This window comes from Cyprinodon tularosa, unplaced genomic scaffold (assembly GCF_016077235.1).
Source record: "Cyprinodon tularosa strain WSP-4 unplaced genomic scaffold, ASM1607723v1 ctg66, whole genome shotgun sequence".
Taxonomy (NCBI): domain Eukaryota; kingdom Metazoa; phylum Chordata; class Actinopteri; order Cyprinodontiformes; family Cyprinodontidae; genus Cyprinodon; species Cyprinodon tularosa.
The window spans coordinates 6,027,831-6,047,431 of NW_024039407.1; the positions used below are offsets into that span (position 1 = coordinate 6,027,831).

Below are 19,601 nucleotides of genomic sequence, written 5' to 3' on the forward strand. Positions count from 1 at the left end.
ACATAAAATAACAAATGCTGCGACTTGTTTTGGTAACCCTGGAAACTCTCATATGATGTATTTAGGAACCAGGAAGTAAACATGGGCTACACACTGAACCAAATGAGAACCACCCACTGATCTCTATTTATTCATAACGCATAATATTACAGATGTGCCAAAAGTGCTAAATTGATGATGCTCATGTAATATACATCTATTTATTACATTGTTATGTTAAATGTTTGAGTTGCTTTTTTTCCGTCAATATAACATGCAATATATTTCAGCACATGACTTTTTCAAATGAGAAATAAATGAGAAAACGCTACCAAAATGACAGCATCATCTGCTTAATGATGAATTACTACATTGACATTTCATAGTGACTTTCTATTTACTCTACACTGCAAAAAAAAGTCTTTTTTTCTTAAAATAAGTGCACTTGTTCTTGAATTGAGGGGATAAAAGAGACATTCTGCCAATGGAACAAGACAATTTAGATTTAAAATAAGAAAACACAACTGCATTGTTTATTTTCAAGTGACTATTATCTAATTATCTTATTTTAAGAGTAAAAATACTGATTCCATTGGCAAACTATCTTATTTATCTACTCAAATCAAGGGTAAATACACTTCATTTAAGAAATTTTTTATTATTTCTAGATCGTTTTTCCAGTGTACTTTCTATTTTTGTACATTAGACACAATGTCAATGGCTAACTCAGTCAATATCTTCGAGTCAATCTGAGATATTCAGACTAATGTTATGCTACATACTATATTATGGGATACATGGGCGTATATACTGTATGGATTTCCTTGGTTAGTACATCCAAAAACTCTAAAATTCCCTTTGGAACATCTTCCCACAGCCGCCAGACTGTTTGTTTTTGCAGCCAAATGCTACAAAAGAAGTTCAGTTGTACCACTCTGTAGGTCTAAAGGTTGTTGATGAAGGGGACTGATTGTTTAAATGGAATGTTACTTCAATCACAGATGACAAATGAAAATTATTTCATTACATTTAGAGTAAATTTCTTACTTATTGGTCATTTAAAGGTCTTTTTTCCAATCCAGAAAATAAGAATACACAGAAAACCGCTTTTGCAGTTTCCCTGTATTCCAAGATCTTTGATTCTAGAAGTCACAGCCTCTTTTATTTTCCAAGCCACACTTTTACCAAAGTCAGAATAGCTGAAAGGCATGTTTATTACGATTGGGTCTCAATTCAGAGAGTTATTCTTCCACGTCCATCGTGGACTCAAACGTGTCGCTGATCGGCTGAGTTTGCGGCGGCTCTTCCGGCTCAGTGATACTCTCCACCGCGTCACTCCTCTCTCTCTCCTGACTCGACGTCTCCTCCTCCGCTGCTGCTTCCTGTGACTCGTCTACAGCCCTGTTGATGCAGTCAGAGCCGAGGCCTGAGGTGGAGTCGGTGTCGTCCGAGCCGACGGTCGGGTCCGCGGCGCTCTCTGCGATCGGAGCCTCCGTACGATTAGTGGCTTCGCTGTCAGAGAGACTTCCATCAACCTCCTTTACTATGACGTTCCTCAGCTTCCTCTGCCGTGGATTGTAGTTCTCCGTGCGTTTGTGGATCTGAACGTGTCGTCTGAGATGTGCCTGAGAGACAGAAGGCTTTGGTTAAGGAATGCTGAGAAACAACTGGGTCATTGGTGTTCAACGAGTGGTACGGAAATCAGGCGTTCCTTTATCTGTAACCTGGAAGTTACTGGTCTAGCACCCCTAGTGGATAAAAGGTCAATCGTTTTGCTTTAAAGGGAGAAATGTAGGATCTTTGCAAATTTTTGAAAAGACCCGACCTTTCCACTTTAAAAAAATAAAATTCACAAGCACAACCCTGTACCCGCTCCCGAGAGGGAACACCTATTAAACGCGTGCGAGACCATGCACGAGGCCATTTTTCCTCGTGCACGCTCTGTTTAAAAGTTGCTGTTTGCATCACTCATACAAGCTTACTTTTCAAAAAGAAGAATTACCATTTTTCCACTATGTCAGACTCTATGAAGCAGAGCCCTTTATAAACCAGAGCCTGTTATAAACCAGAGCCCTTTATAAACCACAGCCGTTTATAAACAAGATCCCTTCATAAACTAGAGCTCCTTATAAACCAAAGCCAGTTATAAACCAGAGCCCTTTAAAAAGCAGAGCCCTTTATAAACCAGATCCCTTTATAAACCAGAGCCCGTTATAAACCAGAGCCCTTTATAAACCACAGCCGTTTATAAACAAGATCCCTTCATAAACTAGAGCTCCTTATAAACCAAGGCCCGTTATAAACCAGAGCCCTTTATAAAGCAGAGCCCTTTATAAACCAGATCCCTTTATAAAGCAGAGCCCGTTATAAACAAGATCCCTTTATAATTTCGAGCTCCTTATAAACCAAAGCTCGTTATAAACCAGAGCCCTTTATAAAGCAGAGCCCTTTATTAAGCAGAGCCCTTTATTAAGCAGAGCCCTTTATAAACCAGATCCCTTTATACACCACAGCAGTTTATAAACCAGAGCCCTTTATAAAGCAGAGCCCTTTATAAACCAAAGCCCGTTATAAACCAGAGCCCTTTATAAACCAGAGCCCGTTATAAACCAGATCCCTTTATAAACCAGAGCCCGTTATAAACCAGAGCCCTTTATAAAGCAGAGCCCGTTATAAACAAGATCCCTTTATAATTTCGAGCTCCTTATAAACCAAAGCTCGTTATAAACCAGAGCCCTTTATAAAGCAGAGCCCTTTATAAAGCAGAGCCCTTTATAAACCAGATCCCTTTATAAACCAGATCCCTTTATCACCATCGATAATTGAAAACGGGGATGAGTACGTAGGACGGCCTTATGTAAACATATCACCAGAATGATTGACAATTAGGAGGACCAATTATTTTGATGATCCACCCAGAAAAAAAACTTTCTGATTTTACATTTAAATGATTAAAATCATGCGGCAACAGAGAGGCACATTAAACCTGCAGGGCAGTGGTAACTGAGGAGCAGGTTTCAGAACTACTGTAATAGGGAATATAGAAGTAAAAATACTTCTATTTGTGTATATAGCCATACCCGATAAATAATGAAATCAAACCTCAAACTGTGTAGATAAAATAGGTTATAAGATGGCTCCACATATAGGCAGCCATCTTTCGCACTGACTGATTTCATGCTGATAACATAAATAAAAATAGCGACAGTTAAAATGTCTAATGTATAAATATAATAAAGTCGTCTCTGTTGCTGTTAGGGCAGAATTATTTCCTTGACTACAAAATAAACACGTTTTGAGAATCTTTTTTTTTTTTTAGATTAACTTTTTTATACTTTCAGGTTTTTTTTTTTTTTTTTCTATTTAGAAATGTTCTTTTTCAAATTGATCTTTTTCGGATTGAATCTTGTGAATGAAATTCTTTTTTAAATTTGATTTTTAAAGACCACGGTCGTCACTTTTGGGGGCGGCCTTTCGCCTGGAGAGACGAGCAAAGACACTTTTTTACTGCTCTGCTGGACGTCAGGAAAATTTTTAATGGATTTGAAGTGAAGAGAATGGGATTTGTAAAACAATTTGAAAAGAATGAAATTTGAAAACTCAATCTGAAGAACAGAACTCTGTAAAAAAAAATAAAATCAACATATGAAATCTGTAAAAAAAAAGTTTGAAAAAATACACTGCAAAAAATCTAAATCTAGATAAGTCATTTTTTTCTTAAAATAAATGCATTTGTTCTTGAATTAAGGAGGTAAAAGAGACATTCTGCCAATGGAACAAGACAATTTACACTTAAAATAAGAAAACACTATTGCATTGTTTTATTTCAAGTGCATATTATCTAATTATCTTATTTTAAGAGTAAAATTACTCATTCCATTGCCAAACTTTCTCATTTACCTACTCAAATTAAGGGTAAATGCACTAAATTAAGGAAATTTTTACCTATTTCTAGATCGTTTTTGCAATGTAGTTTAAAAATAAACTGAAAAAGAGAAAGTTCCTCTCAAAAACTTTAAGAAGTTTTTCAATTTTTTCTTTAATAAAAAAAAGTTTTTTCTTCCTTTCATTCTCATATGTTAAAACATTCTGCTCACTGTGGAGTCGTGTATTTCTTTCTCTCTTCCAAAGCTGCAGCTTCTCCTGCTGAATGTTAAAGTTCCCTGTTTGAACCGACCTGTCGGGTGAACTTGTAGCCACACTTTGTACACTCAAACTTCCTCATGCCTTTGTGGCGGTGCAGATGGACACGTAGTTGCTCCATTGCTGAATGGAGGAAGGAAAAGGGAACTATTCAGACTTTCTTCAACAAAAATGACCCGATCAATAGCAGCAGGTGATCAGGAGGTGCAGTTGTACCTTTGAACGTTTTGTTACAGATGTAACAGCAGTGCGGTCGGCCCTCCTCGTGCTTACTGGCCTTGTGGCGGAGCAGAGCGCCTTTCTCGGTGAAGCGCTGCTCACAGACGTCACAGCTGAAGGGCCGCTCTCCGGTGTGCGTACGGTGGTGCTTATCCAGACTCGCTGGGATTAAAACAGACATAACTAATCACTAACTAAAAAAAAAAGACATTCTTTTTTAAGTTATTCACCAGTTTAAACAATTTTTCCATTCAAATAAATCTTTTTGACACCCCAGAGGTTAATTCTAGTCCCAGGAATTTCGGGTTTTCTTCCAAGCCCGCCTCCCTTCAGCCAGTCACTAATGTAATACGGCTGTAAAATGTATCGCTTTTGCAATATAATCACAATTTAGAAAAAATGCAATTTTCAAATCGCAGACACACTCAAATTTTAATCAGATTACATTTAACAAGAGTAAGACACTAAATGTCTCCTTCCAGCCCTTTAGGCGGTGGTAATACGATTAAAGTGGGTATGCTGCCGCCAGAGATGGCAAAAGTACTCACTTTTCGTACTTGAGTAAAAGTACAGATACTTGTGTTAAAAAATACTCTGGTCAAAGTGGAAGTACTGATTAAACTTCTTTACTCAAGTAAAAGTAACAAAGTACAGGCGTGTAAATTTACTTAAAGTATAAAAGTAAAAGTAGAAACCACTTTTTTCATGCCGTTGTCTACATTTTAAATGGATGTCTGCCAATAGGACTAGATCTCCGTTGCGTTCATTTTCAATTAGGGATGCACGATATAAACGGCCCCCTATCGGTATCGGCCTGTATCAGCCTTAAAACTGAATATCGGACATCGGCCACCCCACCGATATTTAACCCGATATTTGATCAGCTTGTGAGTTTCTAAAGTCAAAAAAAAAAAATTGAAATACTACTTCTTCTTCCTCAAAAACTTCTTTTTTACAGACTTAAAAACTTCTAAAGACGAGGGAAAAAATATTGATACATTAAAATATCACAATATCTTCATATGCTGATATATTGGCATTTAAAAACACCATATCAATCTCTTTTACTAATGAAATATTGCTATATGTCATCGTTATGCTACGAAATCCCCCGAAAATTCACGAAATTTTGCCATATTTTTATATGTTGATATATTGACGCGGTATCGATCTATTTTACTAACAAAATCTCACAAGAATTTGCAAAATATGACGACAGTTTGTAACAGAACGATGAAATTTCACGAGATTTTGAAAGTAAAATAGATCGATACCGCGTTTTTAAAAATCAATTTGATATCAGCATATGAAAATATATTTGAGTATATTATTTTTCAAAGTGTCAGAAATGGATAATAAAACTGCTATTTTCAATGACTACTTATTTTTGTCCAGCTTTAACATCGGTATCGATATCGGTTATCGGCTACACGAGTTTTAAAATATCGGCATATCGGATATCGGCCAAAATCCCAATATCGTGCATCCCTATTTTCAATCATCTCGTCGTCCATACTGCTATGCTAACGCCACCGTCACCAAGCTGCAAAGATTTGCCGCGAATGAATACCGCCGAATCTGTCGATTCATCTTGTAGTGGTGCGTCAAATGCAACGTAGATTCCCATCCAATTAGATTGAATTTGGTATTTGTGACGTGAAAAATAATAACGGTAACTCCATTGAAATGATTCAAAACTAAAGTAACGAGCCAATTTTTTAAAATGTAAGGAGTAGAAGTAAAAAGTCGCCATAAAAATAAGTAGTAAAGTAAAGTAAAAATATCAGAAAAATCTACTTGAGTACAGTAACGAAGTATTTGTACTTCTTTACTTCCCATCTCTGGCTGCCGCACAGAAGGGAAGACAGAGTTGCATCTAGCACCAGGGTTAATGCATTATAGTAGAAGTAGGAAACTTGTTTGTGCACGTTTAACAGTAAAGTCCTGCAAAGAGCGGACTCTGGACAAGCAGGGTTTTCAAGGGGATAAAAAAACTGAAACCCTGGAGTAAAACATCAACATGCTTATAATTAGTCTGGTTCTGCTGATGATTTCTTCCTGTTAAAAGGGAGTTTTTCCTCTCCACTGTCGCTACAAGCATGCTTACCGTAAGGGATTGCCGTCCAATGAGTCGATGCAATCAACTGGTTTTCCTCAGAAAACTTTGAATCAATTTAAATGTATGATCTGGTTGAATCGTATCTCTTAAGTGCCTTGAGATGTGAAGATATATATAAAAATCGTTGTCCAGAATTTTTTTTAATAACATTCCATCTCAGTTAATTTACCTGCACTCGAATTAACGGACCCGGAGGAAAAACCATGATGGTGTTTTTCAACAGATGACTTGTGTCGTGAATTGGCGCTATAAAAATAAACTGAATTGAATCGTTAAGGATTACCAAAAAAAATTTCAATTGGTTGAAAATAATCGCAATTTAGATTTTTGGCAAAATCGTGCAGCCTTACCCTCCAACAACATCCCTTTTTTTCAGTGACGTATTGAAAAGTCATATTCAAATCTTATGCAAGTCAGGCAAAACTGTTGATCAACCAGTGTTCATATGGACCTGGTTTGTGAGCTGAAAAAAGGTCATAACCATAATTTTCCAACAAAGTAAGACAGGGCCTATATATACTGCACAGCTAACAATGTGAAACAAACAACTTATTGACAGATTTGATCTTATCTCATAAACCTTTTGCAGGTTTCCATTGACATTTTGATGATTTGCTGAAAGTCTTTTAAGTTGGAAGGCCTCCTTACCATCACTCTAATCTTAATCTCTCTCTAGAGATTCTTTCTCTGATGTTTAAGTCTGGTCTCCACTTCAAAATGTTAATTCCAGTCAGAATAAATATTTTAGTAAAAAATAAAAACAACGAGCTGTCCTTACGTTGTGTCCTGAAGGTTTTCCCACAAAGGTGACACTGGTAAGGCCTCTCGCCGCTGTGTACGCGTAGATGCATGTTGAGGTTGTTCTTCTGGGAGAAGGCGTGGCCACATATGTTACACACAAAGGGACGCTCGTTTCTGTGAAGGAGAACTACGATTAAAGTTGAGTTTCAGTCTGATTAAAACGGAAATATTCAACAATAAATTCTGATATGCATTTAATCAGGTTAGAAATAAGACTGATCGTAAGAATTAAACAACAGAATTCTGAGATTAAAGTCAGAATTCTGAGAAAAAAGAGATCAGTGCATTGTTTCATTTATTGTCTAAAACAATAAAGCAAAGATAAAAGTGGAAAAAAAAACTTCATTTTAAAAAGTCAGATCAGTGAAATAGAAAACAAACTGTGTAAAAATGGTCAAAACGTGAATACAGACCATTTCCCAACAGCCCAACTTGGTGTCTAGAGACCTTCAGGAGGTCCTGACCAAACGCAACCCCTATTACAAATTACAAATGGAATCCCTCTGGCCCTCAGTGAGGTCTAGAAGCACAAGATCTATATCCAGCCATGGGCAGTTCTAGACGGGGGCCAGCAGGGGCCAGTGCCCCTGTAGATCATGTCCTGGCCCCTATTATGGCCCCTGTACTGAAGACATGATACTCAAAGAAATTCTAAGGATGATATGCGCTGGAACCGACATGGTTACTGATAGATTCTTTGGATCTATTTAATGTTTTTTTCTTGACCAATTCTGTTTTACCAATTATTTAAAAACACTAAGATGATAGCTTCAGTGGTATTGAGAAAGGATCCCAGTTTTAGTCTGCTGAAGGATTTTTCCAAAGGAAAAAAAAAAAATTTTACAGCTGAATTTATCAGTTTTTCTTGAGTTATAATTCGGATTTTATAGAAAACGGTAACTTTGATTCAAATTAAGGTAAAAATATCCCTAAATTATAAATTTATATTGACCTAATAAGACATAGAATTTTTATTAAACCTTGAAAAGAAATTTCACTTGATGCAGCTTTCTTAATATATTTGAATCCCTTGCCTTGTTTTTTTATCTCATGCTTTTCTGGGGCCCCAATGAAAACCCATTGGCCCCCTCCTGGCCCCCTGGTACATTTGGTCTAGAACCGCCACTGTATCCAGCCATTCAGCAAATATCCTGCTACATGGCTGTACATCTTATTTTGGCATTTGACCAATTAGGCGAGCCCTTCAATTTTAAATTAGCTACTGGAAATTAAGTTGAAAAAAAAAGTTAACAAGTCAAAAAAAAGGTAAAAAACTAATTAAAAAGTTAAAAAGTAAAGTTAAAAAGTTAATAAGCCTAGTTAACAATAATATTTAAGTTTATAAACTAAAAAATGTAGGTACCAGTTTCAGCATTGATGCCTCTAAGCTTATGTAGTACAAAAAAAAATGTTTCTTTTACTCAGAGTGATTTTCATGAATTTCTTATAGAGGTACTTTTGTTATTTTTCTTTATATATTTGGGCAACTTGACATTCATTTTTACCCTCAAAATATCAATATTTTCTGAATGTTACAAAGACAGTACCGTAAGTTCCTGTCCTGGATTCCAATAACACTATTGGCTGCAACATATTTCACTGAGTGCCCTATAAAGGGTTAATAAAAGCGACTTGAGCCGTGCTGACATTTAGTTTTACTCTGAAACTGACCTTGTCCACTTCCTCCCACAGTCAGCTTTAGAACATTAATGGAGGCGAGTCTTGGTTTGCGAAAGCCGTAGTGTTTCTACCTGTGAATGGCTTTGATGTGCATCTGCAGGCCGTTTCGACTGGAAGCTCGATGGCCGCACTCCTCACACACAAACGGCTTTTCGCCTCGATGCTTCGCCGCTTCGTGAACGCGCAGCTCAGTTCGAGTCAGGAAGGTTTTGGGACACTGCGGACACTAATAAACATTGCGTGCTGTTAGTGCTCTGCTATTTGAAGTCAGCATTCTGCCAAAAGTTCTCACACATAAATACTGATAGGAGTGGATTTTATTTAACAAACAGGCATGTGGACCCTGAGCAAGAACCTTAACCATTCAAAAAAAGTTAAAAAACAATCCACTGGACTTTGTTTTTCAAGTTTGAAGATGTTTTGCTTCCCATCCAGGAAGCTTTTTCTATTAAAAATGTCAGAAATAGCGTTGAGTTCGTGACTTTATAGAGTGGACTAAAAACAAAGGCTTGTTTTGGTTTAGAAAACATGCAAATTGAACCTGACGAACGGGTCCGCCCCTTAGGTATGGGGGTCGTTTGGGTTCTTTGTTTACCTGTAATACTCAATACCTGTCTATGTCTCTGAGAGGGGGGTCATAAGAGGGCATTGGTGGCCTGGCTGAACAGGCGAGATGTTCTCTTACCTGTATGGGGGTTAGGGTTGCGATGATAGCGGGAAGGAATCAACTCTATTGCTGCATTGTAGGTTTTTAAAAGCTGGAATCTGAGTCCACCCCCTCTGTTTAAGGTCGGCTCATGTTTGGTTTTGCAGTGGTGTATGCAGCACAATGCAGTGAGGAATGCTTTGAAGAAACCAAACAACCTCTGCACAGAAGCATGGCCCAACACAAAAGAACGACCTCCTCGGGACAAGACTCTCGGTGGGTTGAGAGAGGTGTGAAGGAAGCCATCTATGGTAACAAAGAAAAACCAACCTTAAAGAGAGGGAGTGGACCCAGCTGACTGAGAATCAGTCCAGTAAGAAGCTTAACCCCCCACTGCTCCCCGGGCGCCGCACAGTGGCAGCCCACTGCTCCCCAAGGGGTTAAATGCAGAGGTGAATTTCTCCAGAGTGAGATCAATAAAGTTCAATTATTATTATTATGTTTCTGTGGCATCGTGTCCACTTTTTGTAAGTCTGAGGCTGGAACCGGGTTTAAACTAGCCTCATGAGACCATCCTGATCTCGCGAGCTTTCAAGGTTTCACTCGCAGATCAGTCTGGAGACTCTCCATTGAAGAAAATTTGGAGCCGTTCACCAAACGAACGTCCAATCAGCGTTGGCTTTGAGGCGGGTTGAGGTGTGACGCAACGAGAAACGCAACAGTTCAGTCTAAAGAACATGGCGGCTTCAGCCGATGAAACTAGCGTTAGCGTGGCTATCGAGCAAGTTTTATCAGAATTACAGAGTATTTCTTCACTGAAAGAAGAGCAAAACACTGCTCTGGAGGCTTTTCTCAGAGGAAAAGATGTTTTTGCGCTTCTCCCGACTGGTTTCGGCAAGAGTAGCCTGGCTTGTGGTTGTGTTTTCGCCGTCGTTCTGTTAGTACGTCATATGCTTCGTTGATCTGATTGGTTTATTTGGCCCGTCTATCACCAACATAGGCCAATCAGCTAACCAGTATTTTCGCCCCTTCCCAAAATTACTTCAACGGAAGGTTTCCAGATGGATATGCGGAGTAAATCCATCTGGCGGAGTCAGGTTAGGTTTAAACACCATTAGGAGAGAATCTACAAGCTCAAAAGATCAAGAAAGCACCGAGGGGGAGCATGCACTTATGGAAGTGAATCTACACTTATAAAATGTTCTAAATATGCATACAGAGTGGTCTTGTGTTTAATTAAAACTGCTTCTAAGAGTGTTTTTTTACACCTGTGCAATTGTTGCAGATTTCTGATCCGTTACTGCTACTGTAATTTTCGGACTATAAGCCGCGACTTTTTCCCCATTTTTCGACCTTGCAGCTTATATAACAATGCGGCTTATCTATGGACTTATAGATACTAATACCTAAATCTATGGATTTTACCATCCACCATGTTGACGCCACATTTGCTTCAACACACAAGTACGGTAGCCACGCGCGCAGGAATGCGGCGGTCCTCCGGAAGCAGACTTCTACCGCGAGTGGTGCGAGACAAAACAACAGCGAGAAAGAGGGATATTAAACATAAAAACCCTGCGGCTTATACTCCGGTGCGGCTTGTATATGTACAATTCATGCAATTTAGCTTCTGTAGCTTACATTCAGGTGCGGCTAATACTGTATTTTCGTGACTATAAGGCGCATATAAATGTCTTTTTTTTCCCTAAAAATGTGCGGCGTGCCCTATAGTGCGGTGCGCCCTATGTGTGTTGTTACTGCGGATGATTTTGAGACCACCATGAGAACGTTAAAGGGGGAAGTGTGGGCGTGGATTGTGTTTAAAAGAACAGGTATGTGCTTTATTCAGAACATTGTTGTCTTAACAACCTTGAAAATGGCAAAGAGACACGCCTATGAAGCACAGTTTAAACTGAAGGCTGTCAGCTACGCAGAGGAACATGGAAATCGAGCGGCCGCCAGAGAATTCAAGATTAATTAATCGATGGTTCGCAAGTGGAGGAAGATGGAAAACGAACTCAGACAGGTGAAGAAGACGCAGCTGAGTTTCCGCGGACATAAGGCGAGGTGGCCCGAGTTGGAGTAAAGACTCGAGTGGTGGAGCATCGAGCTGGCACTGTTGTTCAAGCTTTCGCAAAAGCCGGCATCATTTCCGAGGAGCCGCACGGCACGGAAAGTGACACTGACAGCAAAGAAGGGGAAACTGATTTAGCGCAGCTGTTAAATTCAGAAACAGAGGATGATGACTTTGATGGACCACTCCCATTCTTGTTGTTTTTGAGCGCGGGTGAAAAACTCAGAGCGGAAGCACTGTTGGTTTCTGGGTGGTTTAGTTTTTTTGACTCGCATTATAGTGTAGGCTTCAAGGAAAAAAAACTACAAAATGGCGGCGCCAGTACTGGATTTTTTTTCTTTCTATTTTATTTTATTTTTTGGCATCGATCCTAGTTTTTTTTTAGTTACTATTGGTTTGCTCCCGTCTGCTCCCTTTAATGTTTAATCCTGTACCGTCCCAATCACGGAATCCCGTGGGAATCCCGAAAAAATGTCAGTCTCTAAGACGCAGTAGAGGTATTTAAACGTAGTAGATGACATGTACCGGTATATAAAACACGCGCCCTATAGTCCGGTGCGCCTTATGTGTGTTAAATACAGCAATGGCACACATAACTGAGACTGCGCCTTTTAATACGGTGCGCCTTATGGTCGTGAAAATACGAAAATTACTGTACTTGTGTTTCAGGTGAAGATCAGGGTACGATAGTTCTTAAGGAACCTTGTAGCTGCAGTCACAAACATCCCTCCATTTCTAATGCTCCCATTTATTAAAGTACTCCTTCACCCAAACTTAGGCCCGTTAATGTTTTCTGCTTTAATGTGAATTTTTTACAGCCTTAGGTTCTCTTTGGTACTCACTGCATGTGGCTTAGGATGTCCATGGACCCTCATCAGGTGCGTCGTTAAGTTCTTCTTGTGCATGAACCGTTCATTACAGATTGAACACTTGCAAAGAAAGAAAACCAACATATTCGAAACACTTTTTATTACGTCGTGAAGCTTCACCCGTTACTTTTGGGGGTAAACACTACCTTGTGGGGCATTTCTGATGTGGTGATGACATGCTCTCGCAGCTCTTCCTTTGTGTTGAAGGTCAAGGAGCATGTACAGCAGGAGTACGTCTGAAAACCCAGAACAGAGCGTCACAATCAGCAACACTAGGAAAACCAGCAGAGCTCTGAGGAGATTCTCTCTGCTCACTCACCAGCATCCTGGAGCAGCCCCTGCTCTCATGCACGGACAGACTCTCTTTCCTGAAGTACATCTTCCCACATTTAGAACAACCAAAGGGTTTCTCTCCAGTATGCCTCCTGCGGGAAAAGAAATGTAACCGGATATTTTCTTTATAGAACTCCCCGGAAAAATAATAAACCAAACTCTATACCTGTTGTGGACTTTAAGGTAATATTTGCTTTTGAAGAACTTGAGGCAGACGGGGCACTGTGCTGAGCCTTTATTACTGCCGCCCGCCTCCACGTCATCTTTATTCTTGCAGTTAGGAGTTTTGCTCTGTCCCGTTGATGCAGGCGGCGCGGTAGAACTGGACTCAGCGGGGGGTAAATACTCCTCATCTGTGTCATCCCCAAAACCTTCGGGTTCATCATCTCCTTCCTCCACCTCTGCCGTAGTTTTTCCTGTTGCCTGACTCTCACTGCAGTCCTTTGTATCACACTTCAGCTCTGTCACCTGCCAACACAAAACAGACGCAGTAAAACTGTAAGCTTTGTCTGTTTAGGGTGTGCATATTATGCTATTCTCAGGTCTTAACAAGACCTATTACAAGACCAACTTATTAACCTGACTCTGCCAGATGGATTTGCTCCGCATATCCATCTGGAAACCTTCTGTTGAAGTAATTTTGGGAAGGGGCGAAAATACTGGTTAGCTGATTGGCCTATGTTGGTGATAGACGGTCCAAATAAATCAATCAGATCAACGAAGCATATGATGTACTAACAGAGCGACGACGAAAACACAACCACAAGCCAGGCTACTCTTGCTGAAACCAGTCGGGAGAAGCGCAAAAACATCTTTTCCTCTGAGAAAAGCCTCCAGAGCAGTGTTTTGCTCTTCTTTCAGTGAAGAAATACTCTGTAATTCCGATAAAACTTGCTCGATAGCCACGCTAACGCTAGTTTCATTGGCTGAAGCCGCCATGTTCTTTAGACTGAACTGTCGCGCTTCTCGTTGCGTCACACCTCAACCCGCCTCAAAGCCAACGCTGATTGGACGTTCGTTTGCTGAACGGCTCCAAATTTTCTTCAACGGAGAGTCTCCAGACTGATCTGGAGTGAAACCTCGAAAGCTCGCGAGATCAGGATGGTCTCACGAGGCTAGTAACTTATAAGGTCTCTGAGAATAAAAAGTCAGTTCTCAGACTATGAAATCTTGACCAAAAAAGCAGATATTTATTTTATATATATATTTATATCTTTTATCTCAAATATCTCAAAATTTATCTCAAATTTTGCCAAAATCACCCTGCATTGCTGCCCGAGGTGAACCAACCCAAAGAGTATTAGCTGCATTTGAAGAAGTGCTTGTAAGGGAATGAAAACAATTCAATCCAGTTTAAGTCTATAGCGACAAATGACAGCACGTCATCTCAAGGCACTTTACAGTTCACCAGATCATACAGTCAAATTAATTCAAATTTTTTCTATCTACGGAAAACCAGTTGATTGCATCGACTCCTTGAGTCAAAGGCAATCCCTCAGACTAAGCATGCTTGTAGCGACAGTGGAGAGGAAAAACTCCCTTTTAACAGGAAGAAACCTCCAGCAGAACCAGGCTCAGTGTGAGCGGCCATCTGCTGAGGCCGACTGGGGTTCAAGGAGACAGAAGCAGAGATACAAAAAGCAGCTGCAAAAGGCGGCCCCATCACAGTCAGAGAAACAGGAATGCACCGAAAAACAGGCTAATCTCTGACAACTTTAAACAAATGTGTTGATGGCAGCAGCACAGCCGAGATCAGAAAAAAAAAACAGGCTGAGAATGGGGACAGCCTTCATTACAGTATGGTGACTTAGTCCGTCTACAAACCCAGAATAAACTTGTAAATGTTGCTTTGTTATTCTCCAGTACCTGCTCAATTGGTCAAGATTCACTACAGAAGGGGCGGGGCCCGCGCAGATCTGGTACCCCGGGTTTAATTAATTTCAAAAGATGTTGATTTCTTGCACTGGAAAAACAATCTAGAAATAGGCAAAAATGTCCTAAATTAAGTGTATATTTCCTTAATTTGAGCAGGTAAATGAGATTTTGCCAATGGAATGTGTAGTTTTACTCTTAAAATAAGATCATTAGATAATATGCACTTGAAATAAGACAATGCAATTGTGTTTTCTTATTTTAAATGTAAATTGTCTTGTTCCATTGGCAAAATGTATCTTTTACCTCCTCAATCTAAGAATAAATGCACTTATTTTAAGAAAAAATGACTTATTTAGATTTCAATTTTTTCCAGTGTGAGACCTAAGAACTGACAACTTTATTTCTAAGATCTGAAAACGTTTTTTTCTGAAACCAAATTATTATTTTCCAAGGATGTCATAAAAGCACACTGTACAATTGATACATTTATCTTTATTTTGCATCATGAATAAATGTACGTTTTTTTTCTTGGGATTTGATATGAAACAGCAAACAAAGTAGAACATTAACGAAGTGGAAGGAAAATTATTTGTCTTCAAAACTAAATAAAGGAAATCTGAATTCTAACTTCTTTTACTTTACCAAGACTAAATCAAATACAGCACAACCAATTATCTTTTAATCAGAAGTCACCTAACTAGTTAGTAGAGTCCATCTGTTTATAGCCTTATTCAGTAAAATTCAGTTGTTGTGTTTCTGGACTAAGAGGTTTAATAAAGAACATGAGGGAACAACCAACATGATAACAGCCAGATGGGTCAGGATGAAAGCTGTGGAGAAATTTAAAGCTGGGTGAGGCTTTGAGGTGATAAACTAAGCTTCCACATCTCAAGACGTGCAGTTTTATTAATGATCTACATTTAGAAAGAGCATGGCATAACTGGTAAACTACAAAGATATGGCTGGGTCCTCGAACTGACAGGATACAGAGCATTAGGAAGCCAGCAGTCCCATGGGGGATGACGGGATAACCTGATGACGGGACACCTAGTCATGCTCTTCACATATCTGCCCTTTACAGTGGAGCGACGAGAACAACAACCTGACTTCATCTATGCAGGGGCCATAACTGTTTAGAAGAAGGTTCTGTAGCCAGAGGGGTCCAAATAGACCCTTTTAACAGGATAAAATATGAAATATAAGACATAAACTTTAAACATCAGCCAGAGCAAAAACTACATGGTTTATATCAGGGGTTCCTTCACCCTTTGACCCTAAAAATAACGATGCAACAGACCGGAGACGCATATGGCTTCAATCTATATTTAATCATTTATACAAAATAAAATCATTCCTGTTTTCGAAAAAATTTATTCTTAAATGAAATTCTAAAATTTATCAATTTAAAATGTATTTTAATAACGTATTGGGAAATTTAACTATTTAATTGTACATTTAAAAAAAAATTAAAAAAAACAATCCAAAAACAATGCGATGACAGCGGGAAGGAATCACCATCGCAACCCAAGACAAGGCTTTGTTTTTGGTCCACTCTAAAAAACATGGAACTCAACGCTTTTTCTGACATTTTGAATTGAAAAAGCTTCCTGGATGGAAAGCGAAACATCTTCAACCTTGAAAAACAAAGTCCAGTGGATTGTTATTTACATTTTTTGGAATGACTATGACCTGGATGACTGAGAATCTTCACCAGCATTTGTACATTTTAAAGTTTAATAGTATATGTAATATCTGACTCAAGTATTACTGTAGATAAATTAACCTCTCAAAACCCACCGCTTTAAATTAACAGATAATAACCAAGAATGCATGAAAATTACACTAGTAAATGTTTACCAATATAGCCATCGTTGGAAAGCCATCGTTACATAATCCATGTAGCTAAAAATGAACTGAAATATTAAACTTTCCAATGTTCAAACTGGCTGAGAAGTAACCTTAGCGTTGCAGCAGTAACTTTAGGAAAACAGGGATCTGTAGATTATTGGTATCATTTGTATCCTTATGTGGATGTGTTTTTATTTTACCTCAGACTCAGCAGCTGACGGATTTGATTTCAGATGTTCAGCTGCATCTGCATACATCTCATTCACCACAGGACTGAGAGCAGTTTTGGAATCTGATGTTGGGCTTGCATCAGCAGTCACTAGTCTCTTAGGGCCCTTCACTACTCGGCCGGAGCGTGTGGTGGTGCTGCTGGTGGGAGCAGCAGCATCATCCAGGATGGTAAAACCAGCTGCAGAAGCATCAAAGCTGGACTCTTCGGTCAGGACCATCAGAGGGTTCTCTTCCTTAACAGTGTCTGTCTGACATTTTTTGGGTCGACCTCTTCTCCGTTTCAAAGTGACGGGGCCCCCAGAGTTAACCTGGAACTGCTGACAGAGATTGAGGGCTTCTGGTACGCACAGGCTGGCTGCTGCTTCCTGCACCTTCTGCAGGTTGTTCACCTCCAGTTTCAGCTCTCCTGTGTAGACGAAGTTCAGAAGCAGGTCAAGGCCGTCGCTGGGGCAACCCTGCAGGGAGAACTCTGCAGGCTGGCTGGAGTTTGAGACAGACACCTGGAACAAATCGCTGAAGCAGGCGAGGACATTGCGGTGAGCCATGTAGAGCACACCATCTCCCAAATTGAGCAGAGCATCACAGAATCTCCCCGCTGCCCTCTGCTGGTTTAGGGAGGAAAGGACACGCTGTGCATGGCTGGTTTCCAAAGCAGGCATCCTGATTCGCTGCAGCCGGATAAGGAAAGACGTTAAACATTTTGTATCTTCATTTCTGCATTAATAAAAAAATTATATTTATTAATTTCGTTGCTTGCTCTGATAAAAAAAAAAACCCCAGCAACAATCAAATAAGGATATTTTATCCCTTCAAATGCAAAGTTATTTTCATATTAACTTCCAGGTTCTTCGTATGTTTTAGGTTTTTTATAAAAACTGTTTTCAAATACAGTAGTCATTTGACATGGTATGAATACTAAAAACAATTCATATTTGTATATTTTTTTAATTGTTTCTGGAGAATTTGACCCTAAAAATAATACCTTAAGGGAAAAAAATCAATTTATATTTTATTTGAACACCTGCACACTTGCAAGCGTTTGTATCGGGCTTGAAGTGAGGAGAATTTAATCTGCAGTTTGAAAATAATGCAATTGGTAAAACTCAATCTGAAAAAGAGAAATTTGATTAAAAAAATAATGAAAACAGAAAAACATGTAAAGAATTGTTTTTGAAGAAATAAAATGTGAAAATAAATTCTAAAAAAAATCTGTAAAAATTTTTGAAATAATATATATTTTTTAAGTTATATAAATAAATATAAATAATATAAAATTTGAATTAAAATAACCAAGAAAATGTACTTCCTATTTTTACAGCATTGTAATTTCTATTTTTACTTAAGTAAAAATTAGGATAAAGTATTACTATTCTTACTAAGGTAAAGTTTCTGGCTCCATCTATTATCGGTAACTTCACTTAATGAAGATTTGGTTTAAACAAATATTAACCATTAACAATTTTTTTTTTTTTTGTGCTGAAGGCTTATCGGTTTGATAAATTTATCAATTTCTCCCAATGGAGAAATGAACTCTCTGTATTTAATCACTGCATCAGAATTATGAGAAAAAAGTCAAAATTTTGAGGTTTAAGTCAGAATTCTGACTTTTTTTCCCCACATAAGCTGAAATAATATAAAAAAATCAGTTATTTCTTTTCTTTTCTTTTTGTTTTTTACGAATAGAAACAGTCCTAAGTAATTAAAGTTCAATGCAATGGTCATTTAGCAGACATATGTAAGTTTATCATTTAAATAAGGGGGTGGCCTCATTGTTCAGGAGTGACTGAGAAAAACGAGAAAGAAAAAAAAGTGTTGCAACCCTAAATGCATCTTTACGGAAGATTTAACAGATTTTTGTTTTTTTTATTTCAGTATAGTATGAGAAAAAAGTCAGAATTTTGACAAAAAAGTCAGAATTCTAAATTTAATCTCAGAATTCTGAGAAAAAAGTCAGAATTCTGAGATTAAAGTCAGAATTCTGAGAAAAGGGTAAGAATTCTGACTTTTTCCCCATGTTAAACTAAAATAAAATTAAAAAATCAGTTAACTTTTTTTTTTTTTCAGTGGCCCTAATCCTCTTCCGTACATCTTTCTTATTGGACACATAAAATCCAGATAAAATATTATAATTATTTACATAATAAACTTGAGCTTTGTTGCAATACTGTGACAAAATGTGGATTAGTTTACATTTTACAAAGATCTTTGCAGGACTTTACTTATTAAATAATCCTAATTTTTTTCCATTGTATTAAAATAAATCACATTTCTAATTAAAAAAATAAGATTTACCTTTGTAATTAATGGCTGATATGCTATACGTCAAAGCACATATATGGTTTTAGTTGTCTAGTATTTAGGTAGCTGAAGATGTTGGAATAAATAGAAAGCTTCCCAAACTGCGCATCTTCACGTTTCTTTCTCGCACATACCTTTAAAGACGCTCCCTTAGCCCGGTACGACTGAAGCAGCAGCAACCGGATGAATTCATCTGCAGGAGAAGATTAACCAACCTTAGTCTGCTATAGCTTGTTTTACACAGCTTATTTAATGTGGATAGCTGGATGAATAAGAAAAACGTAGCTAAATTAACCTTGTTTTCTTTACTCGCAGGCCCCTAAACGAAAAAGGAAGAGGATGTGACGCCGTTTAACTCCGGGAAAGTTTTTTTTTTTTTTTTAGATAATTTGATCCATAAAAAAATACAAATAACCCATCAAAAAGGCGCTCTTTTCAATGAATGTGTCAACGTTTTCAAGAGTGATTTAGTGCCTATTTATTTTT

At 38.4% G+C, this 19,601-nt stretch overlaps 1 protein-coding gene across 2 annotated transcripts; it reads right to left on the bottom strand.

The window, feature by feature from the left end:
• Window positions 1-657: 657 nt before the first annotated feature.
• zbtb48 (zinc finger and BTB domain containing 48) lies at window positions 658-19,461 on the bottom strand. Of its 2 annotated transcripts, XM_038309162.1 has the most exons (12): window positions 19,411-19,444; window positions 19,250-19,308; window positions 16,787-17,485; window positions 13,030-13,331; window positions 12,850-12,955; window positions 12,677-12,766; window positions 12,504-12,590; window positions 9,013-9,167; window positions 7,239-7,375; window positions 4,339-4,503; window positions 4,157-4,245; window positions 658-1,604 (listed from the first exon to the last, which is right to left on the bottom strand). In XM_038309162.1, the coding sequence occupies exons 3-12, from the start codon at window positions 17,474-17,476 to the stop codon at window positions 1,221-1,223; spliced, it is 2,205 nt and encodes a 734-aa protein (XP_038165090.1). In that variant the 5' UTR covers window positions 17,477-17,485; window positions 19,250-19,308; window positions 19,411-19,444; the 3' UTR covers window positions 658-1,220. The 2 variants fall into 2 exon arrangements, with proteins under 2 accessions (XP_038165090.1, XP_038165089.1); XM_038309161.1 differs by having other exon boundaries at window positions 16,787-17,491; window positions 19,250-19,461.
• Between the last annotated feature and the right edge of the window lie 140 nt (window positions 19,462-19,601).

What these genes read in the sequence shown, in the direction of transcription:
- zbtb48 (XM_038309161.1), bottom strand. Translation starts at nt 17,476, where the DNA reads ATGCCTGCTTTGGAAACCAGCCATGCACAGCGTGTCCTTTCCTCCCTA. An exon ending in TACCTTAAAGTCCACAACAG is followed by an intron (nt 12,956 to 13,029) that starts GTATAGAGTTTG and finishes CTTTTCCCGCAG; the next exon opens with GAGGCATACTGGAGAGAAAC. An exon ending in GACATCCTAAGCCACATGCA is followed by an intron (nt 9,168 to 12,503) that starts GTGAGTACCAAA and finishes AATGTTTATTAG; the next exon opens with TGTCCGCAGTGTCCCAAAAC.